We start from the raw sequence: 22,263 nt of genomic DNA, 5'->3' as shown, positions 1-22,263 counted from the left end.
CCCCCCTACACTTAGACTTTTTACACACACCCCCCCCCCAGGAAAAAGACCGAGTACCCCCCAAAACGGGGCATCGCCTCCTCCAAGGTGAGCATCCCCCCCCCCTCAGATGGGGTACCGCACCCCAAAAGAGGGGGCTCGCCCCCCCCCTCCCCCCGCCCCAACCTGCAAGGTGGGGGGGCCCTCAGCACCCATGGGGTTACAGGACAGGGCCTGACACCCCCTCACCCCCCCAGCCCCCCCAAACCCCACCTTACCCCCTGCCAAGCCGGGGCCACCGTCATCCAGGGGACGCAAAAGCGGGACCCAGCTGTGGGGGTGCCGGGGGGGGCGTGGGGGGGGGGGGGGGGGGGGTGTCACATCCCTGTGTGTGTCCCCCCCCCCGATCCCCGCCTGTCCCTACCTGCGCCGGTGGCTCCGGGGTTTGGGGACGGGTTTTTTTTTTGGGGGGGGGTGGGGGGGGGGTGGGGGGGGTGCCGGGCTGTGTCCCCGCCGGCCACCCGCCCGCGGCCCCTAATCCGGCACCCGAGCCGGGGGGGTATTTTTAGCAGCTGTCGCAGCGGAGGGAATGCCACCCGCCTGGGCCCGTCTGTGTGTCCGTGTGTCCCCCCCCCCCAACACACACACCCCCCCACACACACCCCCCCCCCAGCACCGTGTCCCCCACCCCGCTGTCCCATGCAGGGGGAAAGGGGACAGCGAGGTGACGCCACCCCTCAGGGCCACCTCTGTGCCAGGCCATTGGGGGGACAATGGGGACCCCCCCCCCCCCCGCGCCCCCGGCCTGAGCTCTGGGCGTGGGGGGGGTGGGGGGAGAGCTGGTATTTTAATTGGGCCCCCTTCGTTAGCGCCAAGTTCATTAGAAGCTCAGAAGGGGCTTTGTGTCCGCGGGGACAGCGGGGACAAACTGTCCCCGTGGCTGGCAGGGATGGCGGGGGGGGGGGGGGGAGCTTGGGAGGGGGGGGGCACATGCCAGGTGGGCTACGGGGACACCAGTAAGGGGACAGAAAGACCCCAGTGACCCTGTGGGGTGCAGGGATTTAGGGGACCTTAACCCTAAAAGCACCTTTTTGGGGGGGGGGGAGGGGACACGACACCCCAGCCTGGGGCTGCCGGTGGGTCATGTCGTGTGTGTGTCCCCCCCCCCCGCCACGGTGCCACCCCTGTACCCAAAATCAGCCCCGGCAGGATGGGGTGGGGGCGCCTACACCCCGCCCCCCCCCCCCCCCCCGGGGTGTGGGGTGACCCTGGGGTCCTGCTGAGGTGGGGAGGAGGGTGCTGGGCTGGGGGGCGGGGGGGTGGGGGGGATGCTGAGCCCGGGGGGGGGGCAGGAAGAAGAGGAGGAGGAGGAGGAAGGCTGAGCCCATTAAAGAGCTTAGGTGGCAGGAGGGCGAGGGGCGGCACCCAGCAGGATTAGGGGGGCTCGTTACCCACCCCGGGGTAATTAGCTCCCTTCCCCCCCCCTCTTCCCCCCCCCCCAGGGAGGAATCCCCCAGCGCCGACGTCCCCCCACAGCTCCCGGTGAGGGGCGGGGGGACACGACGCAACACACCAGCCGTGGGGGGGGGTGGGGGGGTGGTGTGTGTGACCCCATCCCCAGCGCCAACATGGGGGGGGGGGGGGGGACGCAGCTCCACGGCCACCGGGGTGCCCCAAAGCCACGTAACCCCCCCTGCGCCACCCCAGGGGACACGGGGTGTCCCCGTCCCCCGCGGGCAGGGGGTGACACCCACCTGCCCCCTTACGTAAAGCCCTGCGCCCACCTCCCCGAGGCGCTCCCCCCCCCCATATATATATATATATATTTATTTATTTTTTTATTCTCCTGAGCCCTAATCTTTGCCATCTTGGGCTAATTGGATTTCCTGGGTCACATGGTGAGATAAAAAAGTCCCCAAATCCCACGCTCCGAAAAAACCCCAGGTTATCCATGGGGAATTAAGGGAGAGAGCGGGGGGACAGCCGGCCCGCCAGCACCCACCCAGCTCTCGCCTGCCCGTGGTGGGGCACCCCGACGTCGGGTACCCGGCTCGGCCTTTCGGGGCTTCTCTTTCTCCTCCCGTCACCCACCGCCCGCCCCCGGGGTGCGCGCGCCGTTCCCCGCGGAGAGCTGGAAGAGCCTGGGGACCTAGCGGAGCTCGAGGCGTTAGAGGAGGAGGAGGAAGACGAGGCCATGGGGAGCGGGGCCAGCGCCGAGGACAAAGAGATGGCCAAGAGGTCCAAGGAGCTGGAGAAGAAGCTCCAGGAGGACGCGGATAAGGAGGCCAAGACGGTCAAGTTGCTCTTGCTTGGTAAGGGTGGAGGGGGTGTCCCCAGGGAGGATGCGGGGGGGGGGGGGGTGGTGTCCCCCTGTCCCCACGGGGCGTTGGGGACATCGCCGGTGCTGGGGGGATGCGGCTGGTGGGGACAGGGAGGGGGCAAGAGCAACCAGGGAGAGGGGACGGGGACAGGGGCGGAGATGGGGAGGTGGGTGGAGATGGGGACAGGGAACGGGACAGGGAACGGGACAGGGAACGGGACAGGGAACGGGACAGGGAACGGGGATGGAGATGGGGAGGGGGATGGAGATGGGGAGGGGGATGGAGATGGGGAGGGGGATGGAGATGGGGACAGGGAACGGGACAGGGAACAGGGATGGAGATGGGGAGGGGGATGGAGATGGGGAGGGGGATGGAGATGGGGACAGGGAACGGGACAGGGAATGGGGATGGGGATGGAGATGGGGACGGGGAACGGGACAGGGAATGGGGATGGGGAGGGGGATGGAGATGGGGACAGGGAACGGGACAGGGAATGGGGATGGAGATGGGGATGGAGATGGGGACAGGGAAGGGGACAGGGAACAGGGATGGAGATGGGGATGGAGATGGGGACAGGGAAGGGGACAGGGAAGGGGGATGGAGATGGAGAGGAGATGATGGAGAGATGATGGAGATGGAGATGAGGAGATGGGGAGATGGAGATGGGGACAGGCAGCCCCCAATCCCACCAGCTCCTCCTGCTCTCCCTTTCTTCATCCCAAGGAGAGCCCCTTCCCTGCAGCTCGTTAGCCCTCATTAGCAAACGAGTCGTCATGAGCCAGTTGAGGTTGTCCCGCCAGCTGGATGTCCCCCCCGGGGGTGTGCCTGGGAAGAGCCGGCGGTGGCATTGGCTCTTGGTGGCAACTAGATGGGTGGCAGGGACAAAGGGGACAGCGTGGGGATGGGGAAGGGACCAGGACACCGGGTCCCACCTGGGCCAGGCTGTGTGTCGGGGGGGGGTCACCGAGATGCCAGAGAGCTCCTGCCACCAGCACCCCCAAACCCCGCCGCTGGGCAGGGGACGGGAGGGGACAGTCCCTCGAGGGACCCCCCGCACCCCGCTGGGGCATGGGGGGCGACCCCACGGGGAGGCATCGGGGCCCCGCGGGGCAGGGACCGGCGGCGGGGGCTTAGCCAGGTGGGGGGGGGTTGGGGGTCAAGGCGATTAGCACCCTAATTCTAAGCAGCTTCCTGTGCTGCCCTAAGCCGCTTACGGCACCGAAGCCATCGCCGACGGTGGCCGCGGCGGGCGGGAGGCGTGGGACCCCGGGGGACAGGCAGCCCGGCGGGTCCCCGCCACCCCTGGGGGTCCCCGAGGTGTGGCGCGGCACCGGGTGACAGGAGGTGGGGAGGGGACGACGGCAGCGGTGGGAGGAGGCCAAGCTGGGTGGCCGGAGTGGAGGAAAGAGGGTCCCTGCGTGGTGCCCGTCACTGTGGCGTCAGGCCTGGGGTCTGTCCCACCCTGGCCAGCACTGAGGTGCGTGTCCCGTCCCCCCCCCGCCTCCTTTTCCAGGGGCTGGAGAGTCGGGCAAGAGCACCATCGTCAAGCAGATGAAGTGAGTACCAGGCACCCAAATTGGGGGTGGGGTGGGGGGGTGTCACCCAACCCCTGGACACCCCCAGTTGGGGCACAGCGGGTGGCAGAACACACCCCCCCACACCCCCCCCACACCACACCCCCCCCAGTGTCATGCTGGTGGTGGCACCTTGCTGGTTCCCGGGGTGGGGTGATGCTGGGAGGGAAGGAGGGGGCACCTCAGGGTGGCGGAGCTCGGGGCTGAGGCCGCCGTGTCCGTCTGTCCCCCGTCCCATGTCCCTCTGTCCCCCGTCACATGTTCCCCCCCCCCCCTTCCCTCCCCAGGATCATCCACCAGGATGGCTACACGCCGGAGGAGTGCATGGAGTTCAAGGCCATCATCTACGGCAACATCCTGCAGTCCATCCTGGCCATCATCCGCGCCATGTCCACGCTGGGCATCGACTACGCCGAGTCGTCCCACGCGGTCAGTCGGGGCGGTCGTCCCCATCCCTGTGTGTCGTCCGTCCCCCCCCCCCCCCGCGGCCCCCGCCAACCGAGGGGCCGGGGACCCCCCGGAGCTGGGGTCTGTAACGACCTGTCTTTGCCCGGCCCCGGGGGCTTTTTTGAGGGGACGGGTGGGACGGTGGCGAAGGGGTCCCTCTTGCAGGACGACGGCCGGCAGCTCTTCAACCTGGCCGACTCCATCGAGGAGGGGACCATGCCCCCCGAGCTGGTCGACTGCATCAAGAAGCTGTGGAAGGACGGGGGGGTGCAGGCGTGCTTCGACCGCGCCGCCGAGTACCAGCTCAACGACTCGGCCGCGTAGTGAGTGGGGTCACCAGCACGAGGAGGGGGGACAAGGAGGTGTCTGGGAAACCCCCCCCCCCGGCTGCTCATTGCCATCTGTCACCCAGCCTGGCAAAATCGATGCACTCCCTGAGCCCGGGAATACCCCGGGACCACCGTCCTCCATCCCACCAGTGGTGTCCTCTATCCCACTGGGGCCATCCTCCATCCCACCAGTGCCATCCTCTATCCAACTGGTGCCATCTTCCATCCCACCAGGGCCACCCTCCATCCCACCAGTACCATCCTCCATGCCACTGGGGCCGTCCTCCATCCCACCAGTGCCATCCTCCATCCCACCAGTGCCATCCTCCATCCCACCAGGACCATCCTCCATCCCACCAGGACCATTCCCCATCCCACCAGTGCCACCATCCATCCCACCAGGACCATTCTCCATCCCACCAGTGCCATTTTCCATCCCACCAGGACCATTCCCCATGCCACCAGGACCATTCTCCATCCCACCAGTGCCACCATCCATCCCACCGGGACCATTCTCCATCCCACCAGTGCCACCATCCATCCCACCAGAGCCACCCTCCATCCCACCAGGACCATCCTCCATCTCACCAGTGCCACCATCCATCCCACCAGGGCCACCCTCCATCCCACCAGGGCCATTCTCCATCCCACCGGGACCATCCTCCATCCCACCAGCGCCGGTGGGCTGTAGCCCCCCACCGTTGCCCCCCCGCCCAGTGTCCCTGCAGCCCCCAGCTCCCCCAGGAACGGCCCTGCCTTGGAGTCCCGGCATTTGGCAGAGCTCAGCCCCCCAACCATGCCCAAAAAGCCGGCGGGGGAAGATGTGGGCAGCCCCATGGCAATGGGTCACGTCCACTCCCGTCCCCCCCCCGCAGTTACCTGAACCAGCTGGACAGGATCACGGCCCCCGGGTACCTCCCCAACGAGCAGGACGTGCTGCGATCCCGAGTGAAGACCACGGGCATCATCGAGACCAAGTTCTCCGTCAAAGACCTGAATTTCAGGTGGGTGGGTGGCCCCTCTGTGACCCCCACTGCCTCCGCCCGGGAGAAAAGAAGGTTCCGGGGAGACCTTCCAGCCCCTTCCAGTCCCTCAAGGGGCTCCAGGAAAGCTGGGGAGGGACTCTGGAGCAGGGAGGGGAGCCATGGGACGAGGGGGAAGGGTTTTACACTGAAAGAGGGGAGATTTAGATGAGATCTGGGGAAGAAATTCTTTGCTGTGAGGGTGGTGAGCCCCTGGCCCAGGTTGCCCAGAGAGGTGGTCAATGTCTCGGCCCTGAAACCATTGAAGGCCAAGTTGGATGGGGCTTTGAGCTTTGGCTTGGAAGACGTCCCTGCTCATGGCAAGGGGTTGGACTTGGTGGCCTTTAGAAGTCCCTTCCACCCCAAACCATTCTACGGTGGGTCACCGTATCCCCGACGCCGCCGAGGACAGGGTGCTGGGACCGTCCCGCGGTGGGTGGCAGGACCAGACGCGTCACCTCCCGCCCCGTCCTTGTCCCCTCCCCAGGATGTTCGACGTGGGAGGGCAGAGATCGGAGCGCAAGAAGTGGATCCACTGCTTCGAGGGGGTGACCTGCATCATCTTCTGCGGGGCGCTGAGCGCCTACGACATGGTGCTGGTGGAGGACGACGAAGTGGTGGGTCGGGGTCCAGGGGGTGCCTCGGGGGAGAGGAGCCGGGTGCTCTGGGGAGGTGGGGGGGTGGGTTACAGAAGGAGGGAACCCCTCAACCCAGTGGTGGTTGATGGTTTGGGTGATGCAGGGAAGGGGTGGGAGACGCGGGACGGAGCTGGCTCCCGCCCAGTTGCACCCAGTCGACCTGTCAGCGCTTCTTCTGGGGCACGAACAGCCCCACTGAGATGAAACGTGGGTCGTGGGGCCGGGGTTCTGCCCTCCCCGCTGCCCACCAGGAAACCCCCCGGGTCCTTCCGAGCAGCCAGGGGCGAAGAGGTCCCAACACCGACCTCGTCCCGAGAGCCACCGTCCCGCTGGGGAACGTTCCCGGATGCAGGAAAACCGCCCCGAGGGAACCCGAAGGGGAGGAAGAGAGACGCGAAATGATCTCGATGAAGGAAAATGCGGCCCAGAGGCACCTCGTGCCTGGCTGTGCCCCCCCCCCAGACCCGGGGCGGGCAGAAAAGCAGCGATAAGGGGTGGCTTTCACACCCCACACGCCCCCCCCCTTAGCGAGCGGCAGCGGCGACGGGGGGAAGGACGGCAGGAGGTCACCGAGCAAAGCACCTGCGGGCACCCGGTGAGGGATGCTGCGGGGAAAAGCAGCTCCGAGGGTGGAATTCGGGAGAGGAGGAACACCGAGAGCCCCCGGACGGGTCATTTCTCGGAAGAATTGAGGGGTGCGGAGGAGGCGAGCGGGAGAAGCAGCCGCCTGCCCGCTCCCCTGCCCAAGGCACCGGGGCGAAGCATCCTTGTCGGCATCTCCCACAGCGGCCGGTCCCACGAATGCTCCTTGGTCCTCCGGCTTCCAAATGGCTTCACCGGGAGCTGGGATTGGGATCTGGCACCTCCGGGGCTGGCTTGCCGGGGCCGGGCAAGGAGAACTCAGCCCTCCCTCAGCCCCGAAGAATCGGCGCGTGTAAGGCACGCGGGGGGGGGAAAGAGAGAGCATCTTTCCAGCGAAGCCCTCGGCAGAGGTTTCCCCGGCGCAGGATGGGGCAGGATTTGGCCAATGGGAGGACGGAAAAGGCAAAACCATCGTCCCTGACCCCCCTGGAGGACCCTCCTGCTGCCACCCAAAGGTGGAGGAGATCCACCTTCCATCAGCAGAGCAACACCCCGGCTCGGCTGGAGCCTTCTCCTCCTGAGGCTGCCCCGGCAGCAAACTCCAAACTGCCCGTCTGCTTTAAAACCGGAGATATTTTTTTCCCTTTTCCTCGCGCTTTTCCCAAGCCGGGGGGAACGGCTGAGGGGAGGGGGCCCGCCATCCAGCAACAGCATCCCGCAGCACGGCCCGGATCGGGGCCGGGGGGGACGGACACGGCACCTTCCATCAGCCCTGGGAAGGGCCGCGAGGTTTCCCCGCATCATTTTCCCACCGTGAGCCCTTCGTTTCCGAGCATCCCAGAAAGGTGCCGGGAGGGATGGGAGCATCGGAGCTGCTTAACTCCGCTCCCCGTCCTCAGCATGGCCGGGATTCCTCCGGATCGCTCGCGCCGTGGCTTTTCGGACGGGGATGAGGGATGCTCGGCGCGGGCAGGGGACAGGCGGCTGTGACGATCCCCGGCAGGCCGGGGAAAAGTTCTCGTCTTGGGAATGCGGGGTGGGGGGGTGGGAATGGGGGGGGGGGGGTATTTTGGGGGGGGGGAGCTAAAAGGGGTTTTAAGTTCTTTCCGCGGCCGATACTCCGTGCCAACGCTCCCGCTCTGTTCGCAGAACCGCATGCACGAATCCCTGCACCTCTTCAACAGTATATGCAACCACAAGTTCTTCGCCGCCACCTCCATCATCCTCTTCCTCAACAAGAAGGACCTGTTCGAGGAAAAGATCAAGAAGGTCCATCTCAGCATCTGCTTCCCCGATTACGACGGTGAGTGGGGTCGGTTCCCCCCCGCCTCCAGGCGTGCGCCCCCCCCCCCCCCCACCTCCAAGACCACGGGCTCCGGCAGGGAGTCGCGTGGTCCCAGCACCTGGGGTTTGGGTTATACCGGGATGAAGTCAAATCCCTGGAAGCTGGGGCAGAGGAGAGGGCTGACGTGGCCACGGGAAGGTGTTTGGAAGGATCGAAATGGGATCAAATGGCTTTTTTGGGGGGGTTTGGTTTTTTTTTTTTGGACAAAAATGGCTTTGCCGGGCGCAGTTGCCACCCAGCCCTCCTCCTCTGGAGGAGGAGGAGGAGGAAGAGGAAGATTTCAGATTTAGCCCTCAAAACCAAGCCTTCAGCATCCCCCAACCCTCGCCCAGCGGCTGACGGTCGTCTCCCAGGGGGATCAATTCCCAGGGGGAGCGGCTCAGCTCCGGCAGCCGTTTATTTCTTCCCCCCCTTCCCGGGGTCCCCGGCAGGTCCCAACACGTTCGAAGACGCGGGAAATTACATCAAGACCCAGTTCCTGGATCTCAACATGCGGAAGGACGTGAAGGAGATCTACAGCCACATGACCTGTGCCACAGACACGCAGAACGTCAAGTTCGTCTTCGACGCCGTCACGGATGTCATCATCAAAGAGAACCTCAAGGACTGCGGCCTCTTCTGAGCAGCTGGGAGGCAGGTACCCGCCAAACGGTTATTGAACCGCAAAAAAAAAAAAGAGGGTGGGGTTGTTTTGTCTTTTTTTTTTTTTTTTTTTGGGGGGTGGAGGGGGGGGTCGGGGGGGGGGGGGGAAGGGGGATGAGGATGGGACGGGAGGTGGGACACCCCAGGCTTCGCCAGCAAAGGGCAGGTTTCCATTCCAGGGTCCGGAAATCTCCTCCCGCGGAGGGGAGGATGCGCTGGGATTAGCGAGGACGGGGGTTCGGGGGGGGTCCCATCACCCCCAAGGAGGGGTCCCACCAGCGCCAGGGTGGAGGCTGGGGGGGGGGTCAGCACCCTCCTGAGAGCCCCAGAGGCCGGGGGGGGGTGGGGGGGGGTTCGGCGCCTCCCCCAGCAGCCTGGGCTCAGCCCAGTGATCCTTCCCAACTGGTTTTCTCAGGCTGCTTTCACACCCTGGTTTTGGGGGCGGGGGGGGGACGGGGACAGGGACTGGGGGGGGGGGGAGAGAGCTGGAAAGAGCAGATTCCAGCCCAAATTACCGCACCCGAGCGAGATTTTTTTAATTTTTTTTTTTATCTCAGGGCCTCCTGTTGCCCCAACGGTCACTGGTGCCCCCCCAGTTCACAAACTTGGGGGGGGGGGGGCTGGTTCCCAGCCCCCCGTGGTGGGGAGAAGGCACGGGGTGTGTGTGTGGGGGGGGATCCCACGCCCCGCTCTGCCTCCCTCGGCCTTTTCGCACCTTGATAAAGGTTTAATTAGGGTTTAAAATTAATTCTTAACGCCTGCCTTTGCCCCCGAGCCTAAGCAGTGGGGAGGAGAATTTCGTCGTGCGTCCCCCCCCCCCCAACAAACCTTCTCCCCACTTTCCGAGCAGCCCCCAGCCGGGTCGGACGCTTTTGGGTTTCAGGGGACCTCGAGGGCTTCTCTTGTCCCTGAACGCGAATAGGAAATGATAGAAAATATTAAGGAAAAAAATGAAATAATAAATAATAAAGCAGGCGGGATCCCCGCGGGCAGCGGCAGGATGGGGGGGGGGGACACACACGGACGGACCCCCTGGGCCACCAGCTCGGCATCGTGCCCTGGCCAAAGCCGTTTTCCCAGCGGAGCCCAGGGCAGCCCGCGATGGAAAACGGGCTTCTGGAATCAAGGGAAAATTGGAAATGGGCGGGGGGGGGGGGGGGCAAGGTAGCTGGGGGGGGTGCTGCCTCCTCCCAAGCCAGCAGCGGGGCTTCGGCATTAAGGGAAATACTCGGGATTTTGCCACCGCCTGGCTCAGAGCGTTAAAGGCGGCGGAATTTTTTCCAGGGCGCCCAAAGTGGCGCCATGAAAATTCGTTTCTCTAAACATTTAACACTCCCCCCCCCCCCCCCCCCCCCATTTTCTTTCTTCCTTCCCCGCCAGAAGAAGAGGAAAAACGTTGACTTTCACAGCGCCGTTCTGCTGAGCAGAGCCAAAAGGATTAACGAAAAAAAAAAAAAAAAAAAAAAAATATTCAAGTTCCTCGGACCCCACTTTTTTTTTTTTTTTTTTTTTTTTTTTTTTTTTTTCTATGACCTGCCCAACCCCAACCTCCTCCTTTCGAGCCCAAAAATAGGAAGGGGCTGAAGCTGAACTTCCTGCTCCCTTTCGTGGCCATTTCCTCTTTTCTTTATTTTTTTTTTTTTTTTGGGGGAAAAAAAAAAAAAAAAAGCAAAGAAAGAAATCCCCGCTCTCTGCAGCGCGTTCCGAAGGAGACGCGGAGCGGTTTGACACCGAAGAGCGTCACGGCAGCCGGGAAAACCGGTGTCGAGCCAACGCACAGCTCCCCCCCTCCCCGCCCCGCTTCCTTCCCTTTTATCAAAATTAATTTTACCAAATTCATCAAATTTGGTAAAATTAATGGGGGGGGGGGGAAAGGCGGAGGCCGGGTTACCCACGAGTCGCTCCCGGGAGCCGACCTCGAGTCCTTTAGGCAGGAGAAATTCATTTTTTTTAGGTGTTTTTTGGTTGGGTTTTTTTTATTTGGTGTGATTTGAGTGAATTTCTCTCCAGAGCACCACTTGGGGGGGGGTGGGGGGGGGGTGGGGGGGGGCAAGCGAAGGTAGGAGCAGGCGGGAGCACGCCGGCGTTCGGCTCAATCCCGCCCAGGGAAGAGGAATGGGTTGGATTAAAGAGGAAATGGTTACGAGAAAGATTTTCCTTCTGCTCTTTAGAGCTGCATTTGCTCTTTTAACCGTTTGTAAATAAACCTCCGCTGGCCCCGTAGCCAAGTCCCGCGGCCTCTGGCCGCACAGCTCACCTCGCCGGCTCCCCTGCGCTGTAGGAAAAACCCCAAATAAAAAGAAATACGCATGACGCGGGTGTCTTCTCATTTCTCCCACCTCCCTTGCTCCGCCACGACCGTTCCCGAGCCCCCTTCCTGGGTCCGAGAGCTTGGATCGAGGAATATTCTATATTTGAGGGCTTAGATCGAGGAATATTTTATATTTGAGGGCTTGGATCAAGGAATATTTTACCTCTGAGGGCTTGGATCAAGGAATATTTTATATCCGAGAGCTTGGATCGAGGAATATTTTATATTCCAGAGCTTGGATCGAGGAATACTTTAAATTTGAGGGCTTAGATCGAGGAATATTTTAGATTCGAGAGCTTGGATCAAGGAATAATTTATATTTGAGGGCTTAGATCGAGGAATATTTTATATTCGAGAGCTTGGATCAAGGAATATTTTATATTCGAGGGCTTAGATCGAGGAATATTTTATATTTGAGGGCTTAGATCGAGGAATATTTTAGATTCGAGAGCTTGGATCAAGGAATATTTTATATTTGAGGGCTTGGATCGAGGATTATTTCATATTCCAGAGCTTGGATCGAGGAATATTTTATATTTGAGGGCTTAGATCGAGGAATATTTTATATCCGAGAGCTTGGATCGAGGAATATTTTATGTTCGAGAGCTTGGATCGAGGAATATTTTATATTTGAGGGCTTAGACCAAGGAATATTTTATATCTGAGGGCTTGGATCGAGGAATATTTTATATCTGAGAGCTTGGATCGAGGAATATTTTATATTCCAGAGCTTGGATCGAGGAATATTTTATATTTGAGGGCTTGGATCGAGGAATATTTTATATCCGAGAGCTTGGATCGAGGAATATTTTGCATCTGAGGGCTTGAATGGAGGAATATCTCCCATTCTCTGGATTCATTCCGCCCGCGCATCGGCCACCGAGACCCACCGGTGGCCCACGGGGAGGGGAGAGGGGCCCACCGCCGTCCCGCCGGGCACCCGGTAGGGACGGAGCCACAGGTGCCAGGTGCCACCGGGCCACCACCAAACGAAAAAAAAAAAAAAAAAAGGCCTTGCCAGGCAAAGCCCCCTGGCACCTGGGCGAGAGAAAGCCCAAACCTCGCGGGGCCAGGCTCTACTGCGGCTCCAGCATCCATCGGGGAGCAATTAATTACCGGGGACGGTGGCATCAATTTGTTTCAAGGGCGAATGAGCCCCCGCCTTAGGGTGAAGCTGTAGCAGAGCCCCAGGGCTGGCTAAAAGGGAACTGTCGGGGCCCGCGGGCAGAGCCGGAGGCGGCTTGGGAAAGCTTCCCCGAAGAGAAACACGCTCCCCGGAGCTGCCGAGCGTGGCAGCGGCGACGGGGTAGCCATTGAGAGCACCCACAAAACAGCCCCGGAATATTCTCATTTTGTATTTCCAGGCAAGCGGCTCCGAAAAGGGGTGACATCTACAGCACGTAAGGGCATCCGAAGCAGTCATTTCCTTCCCCCCGGCCCCAGGTTGAAAGGAGGCAGGGAGACTCGGGCTATAAATAAGCAGTAAAACTACGCATCTGCCAATAATCCTGACGAACGACTGGACGCCGGCCGTCTTCCATGCGGGCAGCGCAAGCCGAGCCTTTTGGGAGGGGAGGAACTGGCTGCAAGGGAGAGCACCGACAGGCGTGAAAAGCGCGAGGGACCTTCCCGTCCCGTTAATTCCATCCCTTTCCCCCCCCCAAAGGGCTTGGAATCGCACCCCTTTTCCCAGCAAAACGCTTGGAATCGCACCCCTTTTCCCACCAAAGCCATCTACCTTCCTTCCCTTGCGAAGCACAGAAAGTGTATGTGTGGGGAGCGGGAACGACAACAAAAAAAAAAATAATAAATTAAGAATAAAGTAGAGAAAAGGCTCAAGTGTTTAACTCACCATTTTAATACTGCCAACAACTAGAACAGATCGAAACTGTACACGTGACAAAGGGGGAGAGAAGAGTCTGGATGCGATGGGGTCAGCGAAGGAATGTTCCCGACGGGTTATGAAGGTTATTGGGGTCAAAACGGTGGCAAAGGGGGATTTGGCACCACATATACAAAGTAAAGGCATGCTCGTGGCTACAGGCTAGGAGTCTCGGAACAGAAAAGGCCGCGGTCAATGCAGAACAAGGTGCACCCTTTACATGGAGGGGAAAAAAAATAGTAATAAAAAAAAAATAAATCGCCCATCGGTTTAGACCAAAAATGCACACGCACACACACAAAAAATTAATATGGAAGTGGTTGAGGGAGTAGCTCCGTAGCAGCACGCGTTTCCCGGCCCCGTCGGAGCTCGGCATTGAATTTCTCCGAGCGAGCGCCGCAGCCCCGGGTAGGCGGTCGCTGGCTTGGACGCGGCCCCCGCCGAAGGAAGCTCCGCTGGGATAGCGGCATAAACCAGGTTCGCCCCTAACCATAAGCTAAAAAAAAAAACACAAACAAAAAAAACCCCAACAAAATAAAAAAAAAAAAAGACTCGCTGGTCCCGCTGCAGAAGCTTCTGGTAGCAGGATGGGAACAAATCAGACAGCAGATAAAAGCCGAAGCTATCGCCGTTAAGAGCTCTAAGGATCCTTTAAGTTGCAGAAATATTAAATCCTGACCATACCAAGTGTTAAAAACAAAGAGTTCCTGCTAAGAGGAATACTTTCTGCATGATCTGGTCACATGTGCATAGTTAAGTGATTATTTTTCTGTTGTTTGTCGTTGTTGTTTCTTTCTTTCTTTTTTTTTTTTTTTCCTTTTTTATTTTTTCTTTTTATTTTTAAAACAAGATCCATTCACAAAGGAAGAAATAAAATTTAGTAAAGTTACACCAGTTTTCTCGATGGAAAAAAACCACACACAAAAAAAAACAACAAACAACCAACACAAAACCCCAAACCAACCCTTAAAAACCAGACGAGTGGTGGCTTGTTAACCAAGGAAAAGAGAGAAAAAGCTACATATGGAAGGTCTGGAATCCAGCACCTCAAAACTTCACAACAGCTGTACACATCAGAGGTCACGCCATCCAAACGACGCCAGGATGATCTAGTCACACTAACAGTTGTTCCAGCTCGACCTAACTTCGCCATCCCATTAATAAAAATTAATAAAATAAAAAAAAAAAAAGGTCCCTAATACAGAAGATTGTGCTAAAGAATGCAACGGTTCCGCATGCTGTTTTGCGTTTTTCCCCTGGTCCTCTTTTCATGCTTGCAGCCGTCCCCCCGCCAGGCAGCAAAGAGTCTGCTCCTCAAAAACGCCGCATCTTAAAAACTTGAAAGGGAAGAAAAGGGTGAGGATTAGCCCCACGCGAGAGGCAAAACCCCGGCGGACAACCCTTATAAAAAAAAAAAAAACAACCCACAAAAAACCACCCCGAGCGGCTCAGCTTTACCTTCTTCCCGCGCCCCGTCCTTCTCAATAGAGCCCGCATTCCTTCAGGTTGTTTTTAATGATAACATCCGTAACGGCGTCGAAGACAAACTGCACGTTCTTGGTGTCGGTGGCGCAGGTGAAGTGCGTGTAGATCTCCTTGGTGTCTTTTCTCCGGTTCAGATCTTCAAACTGACACTGGATGTAGGCAGCTGCTTCCTCGTACGTGTTGGAGCCTGAAAAAAAGAGAAGATCCCTTACTTCGGCCAGCGGTTGACGGCAGAGAGATCTTTTAAGTACACATTAAGCCGCTTGGAACCATCTGCCTTATCCAGCTCCAAATCCAAATCCACCGTTAACCCCTTCTTGTAAATCTGAAGTCTATTCCCAGCTTCTGGTCCGTGACCTTGGACGAGTCGCTCCCGCGACTCAGCGACCGCTCCCCGCTCCAGTCCGGAGAGCGCAAGAAGGGAACATTTACGCTTCGTGCTAGAAACACATAGTCGGGTCAGAAGGGCGACAAGCGACAGGAATAAGGAGGTTTGGAAGAAGGAGAGTTTGTTTCAAACATCTAAACGCCTCCAGCGGCGCCGAGGCGAAGCACCGCGTCCGCACGGGACGGGCTGCGAAAAACGCTCTCGCTGAAACCCAGGGTGGAAAACTGCCATACACCAGGACGTGGAGAAGTTTCCCAGGTTCTGAAATTGAAGTTAAATGAAAGGAATTGTCCTAATAACACGCGGGAAACCGTTGAGCGACCTTGAATCGCTGGAGCGCGACACTTTGCTATTTGTATTTCAGGCCATAAAACGCCTGGAAAAAAGCGGTTCCGAACCACGAGCACTGAGTTATCAGCAAACTGGAGAGCCCAAAGATGCTGCCCAAGAGCCAGAGCTAAGGGAAGGGAGGGGAAAAAAAAAAAAAAAAAAGAGATAAGGCTTTTAATTATCCTAGATTGTGCGGGCTTTAACTGACTCATTCCTGGCCCCGGTGGCAAATAAAAGGCAGTTTCAGGAGCCCGGCCTTACCTGTGTACTCGGGATAGCAGATCGTCAGCGGGCTTTTCTTAATCTTTTCCTCAAACAGGTCTTTCTTGTTCAAGAAGAGAATGATGGATGTGTCTGTAAACCATTTGTTGTTACAAATGCTGTCAAACAGTTTCATACTCTCATGCATCCGGTTCTGGAAAAAGCAAAGGAGAAGGGTGGCGATGTGTCATTCCAGAGTCATTAGGGGAGGGGACAGAGAGGCTTTGTGCAAAGGCCAGAGCAAAGAGCTGAGTGTCCCCGACACATCCTCGCTGCCACTCCGTCAGGAAGGGCAGGGACACAACCCCCGAGCAGGGGACAGGTCGCCTCCTCACCCTCTAACTCCCCCAAGGACGCGCGCGCTCCTCCAGGGAGGGACTCACACGCAGGAAGACAACTCACAGCACCTCCCCGGAAAAAAAAATCTGGAGAAAAATCTCACATCTGCATTATGGTCGAGGGTGTTGGTGGAGGAGAAGCTCCACACGCCACGGCAACGTGCGCTGGCAGCCCAGAAACCCCCTCACAGCCTGGGCTGCATCCCCAGCAGCGTGGGCAGCAGGGCGAGGGGGGGATTCTGCCCCTCTGCTCCGCTCTGGGAGACCCCCCTGCAGCGCTGCCTCCAGCCCTGGGGCACCGACAGCAGAAGGACACGGAGCTGTTGGAGCGGGGCCGGAGGAGGCCCCGGAGATGCTGGGAGGGCTGGAGCCCCTCTGCTGTGGGGACAGGCTGAGAGAGCTGGGGGGGTTCAGCCTGGAGAAGAGAAGGCTCCGGGGAGACCTTCCAGTCCCTGCCAGTCCCTAAAGGGGCTCCAGGAAAGCTGGGGAGGGACTCGGGATCAGGGAGGGGAGCCATGGGATGAGGGGGAATGGCTTCAAATGGAAAAAGGGGAGATTGAGATGAGATCCGAGGGAGAAATTCTTGGCTGTGAGGGTGGTGAGCCCCTGGCCCAGGTTGCCCAGAGAAGCTGTGGCTGCCCCATCCCTGGAGGGGTTCAAGGCCAGGTTGGACGGGGCTTGGAGCAACCTGGGCTGGTGGGAGGTGTCCCTGCCCAGGGCAGGGGGTGGCACTGGCTGGGCTTTAAGGTCCCTTCCAACACAAACCATTCTGTGATTCTATGATTACATTTATCAGTTTCTGGGACAAGGCACTGCAGGCTGCTTGCAAGGAAGTGCTCATCTTCACAGCCCTCGAAGAACTGGAAGAAGAGGAGCAAGCCGAAGGCACGCCCTCCCCCTGATTCCACCTTCCTTCTACAGCGCCGTGCAGGCAGGCACTGGTAACTCCTCCATAACATACCATTTCCTCGTCCTCGGCCAAGACGAGGTCGTAATCGCTGAGGGCCACGCAGAAAATAATCGCTGTCACGCCTTCGAAGCAGTGGATCCACTTCTTGCGCTCCGACCGTTGGCCACCAACATCAAACATCCTGGGAGAGGCAGGAGAACCATCTCAGAAGCTGTGGAGACCTCCCTCCCCGGCCACCACGTAAGGGGACGGAGGAGGTTCCGCTAAGGACTCTCAAACAAGCAGGATTTGGGGGGGAAAACACGCAGACAGCCCGCCATCAGCTCCGAGCCCTCCCTTTCTCAGCGGAGCGTCCACTGGATTTTAAAGTTCTTTTCTTTAGAGCAGTTTGAGCAGGAAGAACTCAACGTTAGCTACGCGGCTCTCCAGAAGTCTGCTGATTCACCGGGGCACGCTTATTTTGTTCTCTGTCTCCCATCGCCTTAGCAACAATCCATTTGCTCGACTGGACTCCAAACACCTACTCACAGTCAGCCCTTCCAGTTCATTTACACCGCGCGTCTGACAGAGCGTTATCTGGAACACACTACCTGCGCCCTACCGCCGGCACGCAGAAAAAAAAAAAGTTAATGGGGTGAAGAAAGAGGTTTCATGTATTAAAAAAAATAAATAAATAAAAAAAATCTGAAGTTTAAAAGGCTGCAGAGCTGCTCACGGAATTTCTGTCAATAAAAAAAAACCCTAAAAATGCGTCTCCGACGGTTACAACCCTCTGCTCACCACGGGATTTGGACGAGGAGCGGGATTGCCCGGGATGTCCTGATGGACTGTGCCTTAATTAAAATCAAGCCAGACGCAAGTCGATATCTAAGAGCTATGAAAATCATAAGCATTGATTTGGTATCAGAGCAAATAGGCAGAAAGGAGAGAAACCGCCCAGGGTGGGCCAAAAGCCACGCGATTTAACGATGCCAAACAAGGCAGGCAGAAGTGCCGTTCAGCTAAATCCCGACTTCTGTTTAAGGTAAACCGTCCCCGCGGACGGCGGGAGGAAAGATGAAAATCTCCGGGAGGATACGGGCTATTGACTTTGCTCATCTCACCTGCCATCGCTCTCCGCTCTTAGCGCGGAGACACGCGGAAAGGAACGGCTTCCCCGACAACTCCGCTTGGCCAAGCTCATCCAAATTCGAGTCACGGTTCTACCGAGGCTGCCCCGGCCCCTTATTATTAATGGCTGAGATTTAACATCAAGGCTTCCGTCGCGGGAAAGATGGCAGCTTCGGGATTTAAGATGGATTAATGCTTTCCTTTGTGCAGCAAATCCCTCCGAGAGACGAGACGCCTCGTGTCTCGGGCTCTGCACATGATCAATGACTCCGGGACGGGCTGGGGAAAGAGCGATTCCCCCCTCTTTGCACGGGGGGGGAGGCAACGCCTCCGAGCGCGCAGCCATTTCCCTTGAAAAGAAGGGTTCTAACCATTAAACGCAACCCGCCCGCTACCTCCAGCTCACTCCTCCATTAGTCAGACGCGATGATTTTGAGAGGCGCATCACACGCTGCAGCTGGAAACGCTAATCCTAATACATCACGACGGAAGACAAGTTTTTTTCCTCCCCCCCCGGACGAAGCAGAAGCCACGTGAATAGCTCGGTGACGCAAAGCGTTTAGGCGTTTTGGTTAAAACGGCCTGTAAGTTAAGACGGTTCAGAAGCCAAAATGCTCCCGGCTCTCCCCAGAAAAGCGTGCAAACGGATCAGATTCTACAAGCAACTCTTGGGTTTTTGCTCATGGCTCTTTCAAACCGTTTTCAAACACAAGCTAAAAAATAAGCAAACAAAGGTTTAAAGGCTCTGAGCAACACGGAGTTGAAAACAGTGACACAGATGAAGGAACTCGCCCAAGAGAGGGGCTGCGTTTTCCTACATCCACATTACAGGAGAGGAATGCCCACCCCGCGGGGCTCCGGGCTGTTCGTCAGGAGCCCGCCCGGGATCCAAAGCCAGGATCTAACGAGGATTTTCTAACGAACGGATCGAGAGCAGGGAGGGGGAGAGCTAAACTGCAGGCGAGCAGCCGCTACGAGGTTAGAGGGAGCTCCATTAGCGATACGTAAAGGGACACTGCCAAGACCAGGCTCGATACCTGAGCCCTGCAGGGACTGAATTTAGAAGGCGGGGAGGATGGGGAAGTCCCATCCCCGGCGGTGTCACGCCACGGCAGATGGTCCCCGTCAGGTTTTCTGCGCACCCTGGTCCTGCTGGGCAGCGAGCGTCGGTCACCACAGTCATCTACAGCCTCCAGAGCCGAGCCTGCGACTGCAGGGAGAGCTCTGACCTCCGGCTTCACAGGAAGGGGTTAAATTTAAACTCAAAATCCAGGAGTCAGTGTCCTTTTAGTATTTTTTTTTTTTTTTTGGGGGGGGGGGGGGGCGGGGTGGGGGTGGGGATCCTGTAAACAAGCAGTCAGTACCTGTGTCTGCGATTCCAACATAAAAGCAGCTGAAAAGAACAGAAGAAGGCAAATAAAAGTCAAACCGGTCTCTCCGGTGAGCGGTGCCAGTAGAGAGAGAGGGAGCGTAACGGAGGCGAGGAGGACAGTTAAAAACAGGGCAAGAGGTTTGGCAGCGCAGGTGTGGGACCCACCACCACCACCACACACCGCAGAAATCCCTGCAGTCCACGGGGACAAGCGCTGCCCTTCACTTACTTGAAGTACAGGTCCTTGAAGGTGAAGTGAGTTTCCACGATGCCGGTCGTTTTAACTCTGGTCCGCAGAACATCCTGCTGAGTCGGGATATAGGTCGGCTGGGATATTCTATCCAAGTCATTCAGGTAACTAAACCAGAAGAGACAACACAAGACGGGCTTTTTTTAGTCTCGCTTGCTGGCCATGAATCTTTTATGAACTGCAGAAGAAAGTCATCATGGAATTTATTCGCCAGCTTCAGGTAGGGCAGACCTCGAACGCGCAGCAAACAAAGCCCTGTCCCCAAGGGTTGATTTCGTGGGGTGTATTTTCAACCCCCTCCCCACACGACCTTGCCGCATGTGCTGGGTAGAGTTCGGCTCACTGGGGAAAACGAAGCCTGATAAGGAGCCAGCACGAGAAGCGCTGCTGATGCCGAAGCCACGCCAAGACTGGTATCTCTTGGGGCAATTCAAAGCAGTCAAGGTCTTTCGCATCAAAGCGCCAGGCAATAAATCCAGCGGCTCGCTTTTAAAGGGCAAGGGTACGGCAAATGAAGCGGGAGGAAAGAATTAAGCGTCAAGAACTACCCCCAGAACAAATTCCTTTAGCAACAGCAAACTAACACGGTCCTCGCCGGCTCCCCGACGGCACGGCCGCCCGAGGAAGCCGTTTCTCCGCAGCACCGAGGCAAGGCGCCCATCGAGACCCCAACTAACTCCAGCTACAGCAGATTCCCTTTGAAGTCCGGCTCTCGGGCACGTAACTCAAGAGGTACACATCATTTCCCGCAGCGTCACAAGTCCCGCTCCAGCCAGCGACACCTCTCAGCTCATTTTTCCTGTTAAGGGGAAGGCGACGGCCTCCTGCTTCCGCAAAGGAGACGAGGATCGCTCCGTTGGGAAGGGACGGGCCACGTCTTTATCAGGAGCAGTTTTTAATCAATACAGCACTGTGTAACTGTGAGATTTTTAGTGGCACAACCGGTGTAATAAACCCTGCCCTCCCAGACAAACGTTTTTATCACAGATCCGTTGCCAGCCAGGGATCGCTCCTTCCCATGCACCTGAAAGCTGCGCCACCAACCCCGAATTTCCACTCGCCTTCCTCACCGAGCAGGCCACGTACTGAGTGACGTCTCCCTCCTCCATCGGCTTCAGCATCTCCTCTGGCTAGGATTGCCAGTGTATTTGCAGAGCGCTGACCTATTTTCCCAGCCCCAAAAAGAATGCAGCCTACCTGCCAGCCTCCCGCCCGCGCTCGCCCGGCGCCGCGGGGCTTTTCTCAAAGACCTGGTATCCCGTGCGAGCCGTTTTAGCCCAGAAAGGGCCAGCTCCTCTCATTCCTCTCTCCTGTTCAGCGGGATGACCCCTTTGTGAAACGCTCTTTCGCCAGAAACGCGCCACCCAAAACTTATCCTTGGGGCCAGCTTTAGTTTCAGCTTAGCGAAACAGAATTTGGAAGGTACTTAACCTTCATTAGGCTTCAGTTAAGAAATATTTCTACTGAGGAAATAACGTGCTCAGATTCCCCCCCCAGCTCTTTCCTACCAGTACGAGTTTAACCGGGATACGGCGGTTCAAAAGCCGATGGGAGTCCTACCTAAGACCTGAGCCAGCAACTCCCAACAGCTTGGCTTTGCTACAGGTCACACAGCTGCCCCGAATCACTGCAGTGACAAATGTGCCAGCCGAAGCTGTAAAACATCTGCTCCTAATTGCCGGCTTTCAGCGGCAGAAGTTCGGGCAGGGAAACTGGTGTAATTCCTACTTCAGGCTTTTCAGGCAGGCAGCGAGGAGGGAACGGAGCCAGGCAAGTCCCACCAAAACAGATCGCAAAGTGCCACCCTTGAACGTTGGCACGTCCGGCAGGGGAACAAGGTGGAGCAGATTAAGCTCTATCCGCAAGCTGCCTTAAAAAAATAAAAAAAAAAAAAAGCTTTGCCAGATTAATTCCAGGGAGATTCCAAGGGCAAATAAATACCAGATCCCATAGAAACACCTGAATGGTTGGAGGAGGCAGCACAGGGGATTTCTCGGGAGCGGCCCAAGCGCTTGCTGGCTCCTCCAGCCCTCCTCGCCTCGCTGGAGGCGGCTGGCTTTGTGGGCACCCACCAAACCCAGGCTGCAGAGCCCAGCCTGCGCCGACTCCCACTTGTTTCCCCTCTACGGATTTAGTAGAACTTGAATAAAAACTGGAAAAACAACCACGGTCTGAGACTCGTGGTTTCGAGCGACTCATAACCCGCGGCTTGCCACAGTCTGTCTGAAAGTCTAAAGATGTTCCTCCCAAATATTGTTTCGGGAACTGAAAACGTACACCTTACTGAATCTTTCTCCGTCCCACGCAGTTTGAAGCCCCTTTTCACGATCTCCTTCGCCACCCGGCTTCCTTCAGCCACTGAACTCACCACGCACGCATCCCTGGTGTTTACGGAGCCAGCTATCGCTCCTGCTTCAACGCCACCTTGCAAACACCAGCTTGCAAAAAGTCTGTTTGGTTTTGTCTCCCTTCTTATTTTCACCCTTAAAACGAGGGCTCCAGTATAAAAAAAAAAAAAAAAAAAAGCTGACCAAGCGCCTGCAGGGCAACTTGCATTTGTCATAGTGACTGTCGTGGTTTTGGCCAAATCAGCCAACGGCCGGTGACAGATGCTCCCCCCCAGCCTCTCGTGCACGGAGAGGAGGAGGAGAGGTAAAGAGAGATTTCCGAGTTTAGAAGAAACTAAACTACTTTAATGAAATATTAATAATAAAATAAAAAGGAAAATAATGAAATAGATACAGTAT

The 22,263-nt window shown here is 57.7% G+C and overlaps 2 protein-coding genes across 2 annotated transcripts in view; one reads left to right on the top strand and one right to left on the bottom strand.

Moving 5' to 3' along the window:
• Nucleotides 1-2,173: 2,173 nt before the first annotated feature.
• GNAT2 (G protein subunit alpha transducin 2) lies at nucleotides 2,174-13,948 on the top strand. The gene is made up of 9 exons (XM_074564753.1): nucleotides 2,174-2,291; nucleotides 3,814-3,856; nucleotides 4,162-4,303; nucleotides 4,487-4,644; nucleotides 5,526-5,654; nucleotides 6,160-6,289; nucleotides 8,042-8,195; nucleotides 8,669-8,874; nucleotides 12,555-13,948. Exons 1-8 carry the CDS (start codon nucleotides 2,174-2,176, stop codon nucleotides 8,857-8,859), a joined length of 1,065 nt encoding a protein of 354 aa, XP_074420854.1. The 3' UTR covers nucleotides 8,860-8,874; nucleotides 12,555-13,948.
• The window catches only part of GNAI3 (G protein subunit alpha i3), a 38,003-nt gene continuing 28,765 nt past the window's right edge, over nucleotides 13,026-22,263 (bottom strand). The window contains exons 5-9 of the mRNA XM_074564751.1: nucleotides 19,496-19,624; nucleotides 16,836-16,965; nucleotides 15,537-15,690; nucleotides 14,531-14,744; nucleotides 13,026-14,409 (exon numbers count right to left, since the gene is read on the bottom strand). Of these exons, the coding sequence (XP_074420852.1) occupies nucleotides 14,554-14,744; nucleotides 15,537-15,690; nucleotides 16,836-16,965; nucleotides 19,496-19,624 (604 nt within the window). The 3' untranslated portion in view covers nucleotides 13,026-14,409; nucleotides 14,531-14,553. The remainder of the gene's footprint in view (nucleotides 14,410-14,530; nucleotides 14,745-15,536; nucleotides 15,691-16,835; nucleotides 16,966-19,495; nucleotides 19,625-22,263) is intronic.

This window comes from Larus michahellis, chromosome 21 (assembly GCF_964199755.1).
Source record: "Larus michahellis chromosome 21, bLarMic1.1, whole genome shotgun sequence".
Classification (NCBI taxonomy): Eukaryota; Metazoa; Chordata; class Aves; order Charadriiformes; family Laridae; genus Larus; species Larus michahellis.
This window is presented reverse-complemented; position numbering and strand designations above follow the sequence as displayed.

Coding starts and splice junctions, on each gene's coding strand:
- GNAT2 (XM_074564753.1), top strand. CDS start 2,174: ATGGGGAGCGGGGCCAGCGCCGAGGACAAAGAGATGGCCAAGAGGTCC. Junction 2,292..3,813: donor GGTCAAGTTGCTCTTGCTTG/GTAAGGGTGGAG, acceptor CTCCTTTTCCAG/GGGCTGGAGAGTCGGGCAAG. Junction 5,655..6,159: donor GTCAAAGACCTGAATTTCAG/GTGGGTGGGTGG, acceptor TCCCCTCCCCAG/GATGTTCGACGTGGGAGGGC.